This window comes from Pogona vitticeps, chromosome 3, assembly GCF_051106095.1.
Source record: "Pogona vitticeps strain Pit_001003342236 chromosome 3, PviZW2.1, whole genome shotgun sequence".
In the NCBI taxonomy this organism is placed as follows: Eukaryota; Metazoa; Chordata; class Lepidosauria; order Squamata; family Agamidae; genus Pogona; species Pogona vitticeps.
The window spans coordinates 81627545-81639728 of record NC_135785.1 but is presented as its reverse complement, the minus strand read 5'-3'; the positions used below and the strand labels follow the sequence as shown (position 1 = coordinate 81639728).

The following is a 12184-nucleotide window of genomic DNA, read 5'->3' as shown; positions in this document are numbered from 1 at the left end:
TATGTTTGCATTGAACTTGACAAGCTGAGAAAACTGATGTTGTAACTAGTTTTTTACAGAAAGCATTAGGATCCTGATACATACAAATATGTATATGACAGAAGATTTCATTTAAATTATGGTAGATTTAGTTCACGAGTGTATTCGTGTGTCTGTGTGAGCAGTGACATCTGAATCTAGATACTATTTCCATCCCCGTTCTTACTGACTTTCCAAAACAAAAAGTTTTACCAGTTGTCTGATATTGTATATGTAGTTATTTGTGTATTTTGGTCCCAATCTTGCAGATCAGGGACATAAAGGAATCTCTTCCCATAGCACAATGTCTTGCAGCATCAATCTGCAGGGCTTTTAGGTAGTTTTCCTTCCAAAACACTGATTCTGAGTAATGTATCAACCAGCTTTAATTAAATAACATCATTTAAACAAATATAACACAGAATCTTGCTGATGTAGTCTTCAGTATGTGAAATTACATAATTGTGGTGGCTTACAATTTGAGATTTGGCTGCAGGGGTGGGGGTGGGAGGGAGGGGGGTAGCGCTGTGCTCATTACCCCCAGGTTTTTCACTTTTACCCCATTTGGGGTAATTTGCCCCTGTTCCCCGACCACTACCATAGAAGAAACTGTCTTGCAAGGCACCATAGCGATCGCAAAAAACAATCATCTTTCGGGTTTTTCGTCCCGTGAGGCAATCATCTTGTGAGGCACCACTGTATTAGCATAGACCCCTCCCCCCAGTATATATACCTTGGCGCCAGGATCTCCCTTCAGTTAGGTCAACCGCTGCATAAAGAAAAAGGGTGTGACAGTGGGGAGGCCAGGTTGGGATGTGTGAATTACAGAGGTCCACTCGAAGAACTACAATAACAGGTAAGTAACCTGTCATTCTTCTTCGTGGCCTCTGTGAATCACACTATGGATGACTAACAAGCTACCTTACCCAGAGAGGGTGTCACGCCAAGGTAGATGAGAAAACAACATGCTCAAAAGCAGCATCAGATTTCTGCTGAATGTCCAGTCTGTAGTGATTGATAAATGTGGATGGCTGTAACCACGTGGCAGAGGCACAGACGTCAGGTAGAGGGACGCCTCAAAGAAATGCCGTAGAAGTTGCCGATGCCCTGGTGGAATGAGGGTGGATACTCTGTGGTGCTGGAGCTCAAGCAAGCTGATAAGCTAGCTGGATGGTAGATGCAACCCACTTGGATATTCTCTGAGCTGTGACTTGAAGACCTTTGGCAGAAAGTTGAAAGCTGACAAAAAGTCAAGCTGAACGTCTGAAAGATTCAGTGTGGGCTATGTAGAAAGCCAGAGCCCGTCTTACATCCAATGTATGGGAAATTCTTTATTGAGGAGTAGATGGAGACAGAAAGAAAGACAGAAGAACCAAAGGTTGGGACAGGTGAAACTGGGAGACCACGTTGGGTAGAAAAGATATGCAAAAACATATATAAAAAGTCTAACCTTATCTGGGTAAAACTAGAGATAAGGATAGTCAGACTTCAAGGCCGCAAGTTCACGAGCACGTCAAGCTGACATGATGGCTACAAGAAACGATATTTTGAAGGTAAGTAACCTAAGTTCAGTTGATGCCAGAGGCTCCAACGGGGCCCTTGTAAGTTGTGGAAGGACCAATGTCAGTGACCATTGAGGTGGTGGTGGGCGTACATCTGGGTGCAGGTGTGACAGCTCTTGAAGAAAGCGTTTCAGAGTAGGGTGCCTGAAAAACTTAGCTGCTGGAGAGGTTGGTGGTTGATAAGCCACAACTGAAGAAAGGTAGACCTTGAGGGACAAACGAGAAAGGCATTTAGTTTTTAACTGCAATAAAAAATGTAAGACAGTGGTAAGAGAGGGGTTGGTTGAGGAAAGGGATGATTCTGCAGTAAAAGATTGGAATTATCTCCATTTGTACATATACACTTTTCTGGTTGAGGGTTTCTTTGCATGATGAATGACATTCATCAATGAAGTCGAATCCTCCACGTTGCGAGATGAAGTGCAGGGAGATCTGGGTGGAGAATTTGATTTTTGTTCTGCATGAGCAGGTGAGGCAAGCGGAGCAGGTGATAAATGTCAGACGACACATGGTGGAGAACTGGGAACCATGGTTCTCGTGCCCACCACAGACAGGGCTATCAGGATAGCATTGGGCCTGTTTAAGGGGGGAAGGGATGTAGTGTTCACCCTGCTCATCATTATTTATGTTGTGATTTGCATGCACCAATAGGAGTTGGTGGGGACAGAGTTAAGTGGGGGAGAAGGAGAGAGAGTAAGAGGGAGATTAGGCCTTGAGAGTAGAGAAAGAAGGTTGTTTTAGTTGAGAGTTAATGACCTTGACTGGGCTTTTATCACTTCTAACAATAAACAATTTCTAGTTGGTTCTTAAACGATACGTTGCCTGAACCTCTGTCGTTAATAATGAACAAAGTTGATGTAATCAACTGGTGGCAGCTGAACATCAGGTAGTGTGTGCTTTTTCTTGGTGAAACGACCAAAGGCCACGTGGGAACATGACAACTAGGCAGGTAAATATAGCCAGTCGTTGAATAGTGTTGAGGCAAACAATTAATTTGGTGAACAGGAAGATAGGAGAGTAGCAAGGAGAGTGTCTGCAATAGCGATAATTTGTAGAGTGAGAATGGGATTGAGAATAGACATAGGATGAGCAGAAAAAAACATTGATACTGGAGATCTGGATCAATGGCAGTGTTGATAAGAACAGTATGACTGACCAGGTGACTGATTGTGGTAAGAAGTTGATGGATAAGCCAGGTTCATAGAGGACGAATCCCAAGCCTCCCTGTCGGAAGCAGACTTGAGACTGGGAGGGGAAAATTGTTGAGTGTTATGCATGCAGTTGAGGGAATGACATCCAGTGAAGAAGTCAAATTCAGGTCAAAAAGTCCTTCTAGAACTGCAGAGCTGGAAGGGACCCTATGGATCATTCAGTCCTGCCCCTCTCAAGGAGGCACAGTGGGGAATTGAACTCCCAACTTCTGGCTCTGTAGCCAGATGCCAAAACTACTGAGCTATCCAGCAGTCCTACTTCAGACTATGGAGTTCAGTGCAGCAAAAAGTGTAGAAACTCGTACCAATGATGGAGCAGAAGTGAAGGTGAGATTTGAAACTGGTTAAAGTATGGAGAGACAGATGTTGAAAGCAAGTTTGTAAATAGAGTGGTTGGCAATGGCAGTCTACCTTGAGTGGTTGGTTGGTGCAAACTGGCTGGTAGCTAATACTGAGTCAATAGTGGCAAGGATATCACTGGAGAAAGCACGGGGTTTTTGAAACTTTGGTTTAATCCTCTGATCAGTCTTTTCGTCCATGCATTTTCAGCCTTTGCCTATCAGGCGTAGGACCAGCCGAATGCTAGGAGCCTTGTCTCTTCATTTTCGTGGGAAGCAGGTCATGCCCTGGTGAAGGTGGCGGGGGGGTGAGAAAGAAGGCTGGGACACTGGTATGGAAAGGGACACTGTGCTTACTGTGGCATCAAAGCTGAGGCTAGCCACAGGAGCAGTGCAAGGTCTCTGAGATGTTGAGGTGGTGCTCAATCCAGTATCAATCTTGGTACAGTGGGGTCTCGACTTACGAACGGCTCGACATACAAACGTTTTGACTTACGAACTGCTCTCATAGGAATATATGGACTTGACTTGCGAACTTAGATTCGAGTTATGAACTCTTTTTTTCCTTTTTTTAAAAGCTAAGTTATCTTAGGTTAAAAGGAAAAAAGAAAAATATCCCCCTCTAGTGGCAGAAGGCGGAATAGCAGCTTCCCATTAGTTTCTATGGACGAAAAGAGCAGATACGGATTAAATGGTTTTCAATGCATTACTATGGGAAATGCAGATTCGACTTAAGAACTTTTCGACCTGAGAACTGCCTTCCAATACGGATTAAGTTCGTAAGTCGAGACCCCACTGTATTCTGCTTCCTGAAGCAAGGATCTGTGTCAAAGCCAGGATTGAGGATGGGATAGGCAGAATGGCTGGATTTGGCCGAAGCTGATCTGTAACCTAGGCAGGCTGGCAAAGGTTCCAAAGACTACCTAGAGGGCACCTGGGAGAAGGAGACTGACACCATATGCAGTCTCAGAAGCCAATTTTGCTGTGTTTAAAGACAATTCTCACAGAATAAGTCTAAGTCCAGACCTCCTAATACTCCCTCAACAAGAAATGCATGTTTTAAACAAAGCCTTCATATAGTGGCTATATGAGTGGGGAATGCCTGCAATAATAAAGAGAAATGTCATTTAGTTGGGGTGGGGTGGGGTGGGGTTGGTGGTCATTGTAGTAAAGAAAATAAGAAAAATAGGGTGAGATGAGAAAGGATAGAAGGAGCAGACTTGTGGTTGCTGAAGAATTGCTAGCTGGAGTGTCAAAATGCTTTCTGAGGCAGAATACAAGGAATGGAGGTCTACCACCAAAAGTTAGCTAGAGAATGTTCTGGAATGTGGCTCTGCATATGCACAAACATTTGTGAGCTCAACAGAGACATGAAGAACCAAACTCCAGTGTAAAAGTAGAGCTAACCAATATCAGATAATCTATAAACAACAGATGAAAATCAGTAAATTTATGCTGATTTTAATCTGGAAAAAAATCCCTGAAGGTCTTCTTAAAAAAAAGGCCTGGTACAAAAAAAGTCCACAGTGAAGGCGGGACTCTTTTGGGAGAGCTTTTCACAGCTGTGACACCAGCACTAAGAAAGCCCCTTTATCAAAGAGAGACGCAGTGCAAGGCCAGCATCAGGAGTCTGCTCTGTTGGGCAACTGTGAACAGTCTATCCCTTCAGGAGGGACCAACATCAAACCTGATACCAAACCCAAATGCTGGCTGCCAGAGAAATGATAGTGCCAAAGGCCTGACCAAATGTGCCATCAACCCTGACCTGAGGGTTTATGTAGGTTGTGTGGGATGACCATTTAGATAACCTACCATATTCTTCCATGTATAAAATGACACTTTTTCCTTAAACAATTAGACAAAAAATTTAGGGTTGTTTTATACACGGAAGGCAGACACTTTCCCTGCCTTTTGTGAAGCCACAGGGCTTAGCAAAAAGGAAGGGAAGGCTCCTTTCAGGTAAAGCAGCTGTGAAAGGGCTACACGATAGCACTCCTTTGATCCTGCCCTTTCATGGCTGCTTCAGGATCAAAGGGGTGCAATCGTGCAGTCCTTTCACAGCTGCTTTATCCATTTCCTAAGCCCTGTGGGGATCAAATTTTCTAATTTGGGGGTTAGAAAAGGGAGGGGTCGTCTTTTACATTGGGTCGTCTTATAAACGGAAAAATATGGTAGTCCAAAGCAGAGACTTTGGATATAGGATCAGAAATAGAGAGGAAGAATCATCTTGTCCCAGTTAATATGCATTCAGCTCTATTCAGGACCATTTTCAAAGATATTCATGAAGATAATGCATTGCGGTCATTCAAACAGGTAAATAAGTAGACAGTTACCAGAACAAAAATAATTGAAGCAAAGATCTCAGATTACTTTGTGCACTGATAAAGATGGATGACAAAATAAAAACTCATGAGACTCATTGATATTGGCTTTTTTTTTTTAAATTGGCCTTTGATATGAGGTACAAAAAATATGTTTCTGTATAACTCGAAGAAAAATGTATGAAGATAATCTGCAGTTTTCGGTCAGGAGGTTCTGTATATGTTCTAAGCTTTTATTCATGAGCTCAGTTAACTTTTTACAGCACTAATACATTGTAGGTGATCACGGAGCAAAAGGAAAACTAATGATGGAGATGATCACAGAACAATATGAGGGCAATTGCAAAGAAGCCAACAAGCAGATGTCCAAGCCAGCGGAGCCCCAAGCAAAGCCTTGAGAACTCTTTTATTAACATAGCACGATTACACATACCTCTCACTAAAGCTAAGGGAAACACCCAGGACACAGAGCTAGAACACTGAGTTCTACTGTTCCTCCTTTTATTGCCACCCCATATTTGGCTTTTTTATTCTATAGAGTTTAAAGAGTACAGTATCTAATTCATTACGTCTAATTCTCATCTGCCAATCTGATGTTCTTGTAACATACTGAGATATATTGCAAACAATATTTCCCACTACTGTCTTTTGACTGGATTACAGGACACCACACAGAACATGTTTGCCGAATTTTAGCTGCACTCCTGACCCTGAGCCCCAGTTCTGCACATGCTTTTCTATGTGTTGTAGATACCTTACTACAAATATTGGAAGAACAGCTTTTTTGCCTTTGAGCAACAGTAATGCAGGGCATAGAAGATATGCTGAAACAAGAAACATGGGTACACATGCTCAGATGTGTTCTTGTGCCACCTGGGGCCATATTTACTGCCTATTGTACTACCACTGGAGACTCAACATATAACAGATAAACACACTCAGTAAGAGACAGTTCTGTCTCAAAGAACGGAAGAGCTCTTCAATCTATTGTCTTTAAAAACATAAGCTAGATTCATAATTGCATGTGGTTATATTTTATGACAGAACTGTAATGTATTATGCTACTGCAACATACATGTACTGAACACCCCAGAAAAATATTTCAACTTTATAAATTTTCTAACACTTACGGACACGCTAAATTTGAACATATGCATGTGATATCTAATGAATCTTGGAAAAGCAGGGATGGGTAGGCAATACCAAATGGGATTTCCCAAGATAAATATCAAGAGTTTCATAAATGATTCCTCAGATTCCTTCACTCTCATGAATAACAAAGTAGCATAAATTACATTAAATTTTAAAAAGCAATTATGCGTAATTGGTGAGATCAACTGATTATTTTTCTTAAAGGTTTTGTCTCTCTTTTGGTGTGTATCTGTTGTATATTAGACTGTCTGCAGTTTTTCCAGAATATAGTGCAGGTGAGATTAGCCCAAGTGTAAAGTGACAATATGACTTCACTTCCTCTGTGGCATCTAAGTGAATAAAACTGATTGTGACAATATGCAAAGACCCTGTATTCAAAACCAAATACTGATGGTAATAAAATAGCACAGATTGTATTTCTTCATGGTCCTATATATAATCCTAGAAAAACATTTGAATTATTACAGTGGTGCACGTTTCCCAGACTGTATTTATTAATCCAAATATACTCGCATGGACAATTGTTTGCATGGTGCTACTTTAAAAGCTGCACTAAACTTTAAACTTCATTGCTAAACACTGTGCCAACATAAAAAATATTTGACATATAAAATACAACATATTTCCCTTGGATATTTTCTTAGATTGAACGTTACATTAGCTGCCAGTGATATGCCAATCCAAAACACAGCTACAAAGAAAGTTTTGCAGGGAGAATCATGTAACCAGTGCACATGTGACCAAAATGAAACATGTATGCACTTACTGTATTTGGACTTTTCTAAATGTACTGATTTGGTGACGGAAGTTAGCTCATGAAATGACTCACTTTCCCTTAATTTTAGTAGATGCTGTTTTTCCACAATGGTCAAGCATTCATTCCGAAAAAGAAAAGACGGATAATGGGAAATTGGTGAAATAAAGACACAAAAGTAGCATTGATATATTTTATTGGACCAGATCAGAATACAAATGAAGAAAAACCATGACACTACTTTCAGATTAATTTAATGACTATGTAGACTCCTATTTCAAGTTCAAACAAAACATACATACACAATTTTACACGTGCCACCTTAAACAAAATAGATGAGGGATGATTGCCAGTCCTTTCCTTTAAAATCAAAAGGGGGAAAAGCAAAAGAGACTTTCACTTTCAGGTTCTTTTGTCAAATCCTGAAAGAGGCCTACATGAAAATATCATGGTTGTTTCCCTCTTTCATCAAACTTTTCCTTCACCTTTTGTCTGCCAAATCACCTCAGAATATTTTCAGCCTTTAAACTGTCACCATCTGATCAGAATATTCAGGAGGGGGGATCGGGAATTTTGAAGGTTGTAAAGGAACCTTCCTCCAGCAACTTTTGCCTGGACCTTTCTCTCATTTAAGGATCGGAGAGAAGGGAAAGGAGATGTAGATAGAGACATCAGAAGTCTGGTTTCTGTAACAGCAAACCTAATCTTCGTGAACCACTGGGAGTTTTGCATGCGTCTGTTAGTTGTTCTAATGTACACCCCCTTCCCTTCCTGCCCTTGATTTTTTTCTGAGCGGGATGAAAAAAATCTTATTCTTTCTTCCTCCTGGGAAGTGAAATGGACTGAACTTAAAAAAACAATGAGCCACCTTGCAGGGATGAACTGCTCCTCATAAATACTTATGCCATCAGTGGCAAAAAGGAAGCGGTTTGATGAAGGAGGGGGTGCAGAAGACAACCCAGGCAGCACAGAGGAAGAAGGGCTTGGACTCAGCTATAGCAGCCAAGAGGAAAAAGTGAAGCCACAGCCACTTGGGCTGGGCAGATGGTCTGCCTAGAACACCAGGAAAGGGAAAGGGGACTTGATTCTCTGTTCTATTTGTACGGCTATCCAACTTTCAGATTAGATAGGACTGGAACAATCACAGCAGTAAATGGGAACAAGGAACTACCTCTGAAACTGTGGATTGCTCAACAAGAAACAAAATCTAATGTGGCACAATTAAAATATCATTACTGAAAACAGGATGTACTATTCCCTTTTTGCTTTCAATACTGACATCATAAGTTCATTCCTGATCCCCTCATACACCAGCTTCTGGAGATTTCAAAGCATATTTTCAGGTTCTGATTTGTCAAATCTGATAAGTGCTATTCCAAAATTAATTTCTTCAGTCTAACACAATGAATTTGCAAGACAGCTGAACTGAGTTTGTATTGTTTCTCACACTGATATAATTCAAAGGTCAACTGCAATGCTATACTTTTTGTTGGATGAAAGGAAGTATTTGACATTGACTGACATATATTCATATATCACCTTTCTATTAATAGATCTGCAGACATTACCTGTAAAAAAATAAACAAGGTATAAAAGGAAAAGGAGGGAAAGAAACATCAGCCAGTTGCCACATACAGTAATCTTTCTTGTCACATGTAGAGGAGTGGAGAAACTGCAGCCTGCAAGTGCTGACTCCTCCCCTCCCCTTAACCCAATACATTTACTTCTTTTTCTAAAAGGTCTTTAAAAGCCCCTTGTGCCCTCTAGGGAGTGTGGGAAGTAATTCCACTATATTTGGGGGCCTCCCATGCCTGCCATCCCACATGCTTAGGTTTGAACAAATTTTGGCCAGTAGAATTTAAAAGGGTCCCCCACTGCCTCGATTTTTAAAAAATTGATACGTTACGTACCTGTAATTGTAATTCTTCAAGTGGACCTTTGTGATTTACACTCTGGGTGATCCGCGCCTGCACGGAGCCTCATCGGAAGATTCTAGAACTTCTGCGGTAGCAAAAACAAATTAGAATAAGCCCCTCCCCCGTATCAGTACCTTTGCGCCAAGACTCTCCCTTCAGTTATGTCAACTGCCGCATTTTTAAACTGTATGGCGTGACAGAAGGGAGGTCGGGCAGGATGTGTGAATCACAGAGGTCCACTTGAAGAACTACAATTACAGGTGGGTAACCTGTCGTTCTTCTTCGTGGCCTCTGTGAATCACACTCTGGGTGACTAGAAAGTTGTCTTACCCGGAGGCAAGGTGTCACGCCAAGGTAGAGGCTAGAACAGCACGTCCAAAGGCCGCATCAGACTTTTGCTGAACACTGAGTCTATGGTGCTGGATGAAAGTGGATGGCTGTGCCCATGTGGCAGAAGCGCAGACGTCGGAAAGAGATATGCCATGGAGGAACGCTGTGGAAGCTCCCACTGCCCTGTTGGAGTGACGGTAAATCACCTTTGGATCCGGCTTTCAAGCAAGTTGATATGTGAGGTGAACAGTTGAAGCAACCCACCTAGAGATTGTCTGAGAGGTTACCTGAAGACACTTGGTAGGAGGTTGGTGACTGACAAAAAGGTGAGGTGAGCACCTGAAAGGCTGGGTGCACTGAAAATAAATGTGAGGGCCCTTCTAACATCCAACGTGTTGAGGATCTTTTCTTGAGCTGAAGATGGTGATAGGAAGAAGGAGGGAAGGACTAGCGGTTTGGAAAGATGAAACTGAGATACAACTTTGAGGAGAAAGAAAATATTGATGGGTAATTTGACTTTACTCTGGAAAAAAACTGTACATAAGGATAGTCATATCGTAAATCTGCTAAATCACTGGCTCGTCGAGTGGATGTGATGGCAATGAGGAAAGCTGCTGAAGATAAGTAGTTGGAGATCAGATAAGGCTAAGGGCTCGAAGGGAGCCTTAGTGAGCTGCTGTAAGACAAGGGTTTAAAGACCATTGTGGAGAGGGTGGACGAGCATCTGTGTATATATGAGACAACACTTTGAGAAATCGTTTTAGTCTTGAATCCTTGAAAAAACCCAGCTGCTGGAGAGTTTGGTGGTTGATAGGAGACTACTGCAGAGAGGTAAACCCTTAAAGAGGAAAGGTAAAGGGTGCTAGACTTGAGATGGAGTAAAAAATGGAGAATAGTGGAAAGGGATGGAATGATGGAATAACGAGGCTTCAGTGAAGTATTTAAATTTCTTCCATTTACATAGGTAAGCCTTCCTGCTGGAGGGTTTCTTTGCTTGATGGCTCCCAGGTGCAGAACAGATAAGTCTGGGTGGAGTACTTGGGAGTTGTTCTGTGTGAGGAGGTGTGGTAGATGGGGGAAGTGGTGAATGTCTGATGATAGGTTCTGGAGTACTGGGAACCAGGGTTGCCTCGGCCATCAAGGGGCTATAATGATGGCATTGGGCTTCTCTTGTTGTAGATGGACCATTACTTTCTAGAGTAGTGGGAATGGTGGAAAGAGGTAAGTGTCTTGGGCCAACAAGCAATAAATGCGTCTCCTCGGGAGTGTTTGCCAATTCCTGCTTGGGAGCAGTAATGTTTGCACTTCTGATTCACGTGGGAGGCAAAGAGGTTGAGAGTTGGTTTGCCACAACACTTGTAGAAAAGAAGGAAGATTAATTGGTCCAATTCCCATTCATGAGCTTGGGAGTTCATGCGGCTGAGGTCAGCCAGGTCGTTGTTGTGACCAGCTATGTGTAAAGCTGTGAGACAGATATGATGTGCTAGGCACCACTTCCAGAGGTCAACTGTTAAGTAGAGGAGATTTGAAGAGTGGGTGTCACCTTGTTTGAGAATGTAGTACATAGCCGTGGTACTGTCAGTAGCAATCTGTACCATCTTGCCGACAAGAAGATTTCTGAAAGCTTTGCATGCCTTTATTACCTTAGTAATTCCATTTGGCATGAATTTTGAGGGACCTGCAGTGTGCTCCCCAGCCTGTGAGGCTGGCGCCGGTCGTGACTTGTATTTGGGGACGCGGCTGTTGGAATGGTCGTCCGATTGACAGGTTGGGAGGAAAGCACCACAACTAAAGTTGGGAGGCGAGTTCTGGGGTGACTCTCAAAAGAGTGTGGGGAGGGTCTATTAGCGGGTCGAAAAATGCAAGAAACCAAGATTGGAGAGATCTCATCTTTAGACGTACATGTTGTACAACAGATGTCATAGAGGCCATGGTACCTAGAACGTGTTGCACGGTTAAGGCAGGTATGATAGCATGAGGGGTGAAATCTTGAAGTAGGGTGATTAAATCGTGCAGTTTGTCTACAGGGAGAAATGTGTGAGCTTGTACAGAATCTATGAGTGGACAATTCTCGTAGGCTTTAATTTTGATTTTTGTTCATTGACAGCAAGACTGAGTTCGCGAAGAAGAGAAAGCTGAAGTGCATGTCTCACTGAGCTTTGTGACGGGAGCGAGCTACAAGGAGCCAAACGGTGATGTAGGGAAAAATGAGAATCTTTTGAAGTCTGAGATAAGCAGCTACTGGTACCATGCATTTAGTGAATACTTTTGGAGCTGTTGCAAGACCAAAATAAAGTCTTTTGAATTGGTAGGCATGAGATCCGCGTTGGAACCAAAGGAATTGTCTGTGTGAAGGATGTACGTATGGAAATGTGGAAATATGCGTCTCTGAGATCTATGACAGTGAACCAGTTTTATTTATTTATTTATTTATTTATTTTGGAGTAAAGGAAGGCCTGATTCGATGGTAACCATGTGGAATTTTGTGGTGATGATATATTTGTTGAGTTCTCTTAGGTCTAAAATGGGACGAAGGCCGATGTCCTTTTTGGGAACAGTGAAATAGCAAGATAAAAACCTTT

At 42.2% G+C, this 12184-nt stretch overlaps 1 protein-coding gene across 1 annotated transcript in view; it reads right to left on the bottom strand.

The window, feature by feature from the left end:
• LOC110073586 (uncharacterized) overlaps positions 1-12184 on the bottom strand; it is a 53681-nt gene that overhangs the window by 28375 nt on the left and 13122 nt on the right. The window contains exon 3 of the mRNA XM_072995368.2: positions 8896-8924. Coding sequence (XP_072851469.2) covers positions 8896-8921 — 26 coding nt within the window. The 5' untranslated portion in view covers positions 8922-8924. The remainder of the gene's footprint in view (positions 1-8895; positions 8925-12184) is intronic.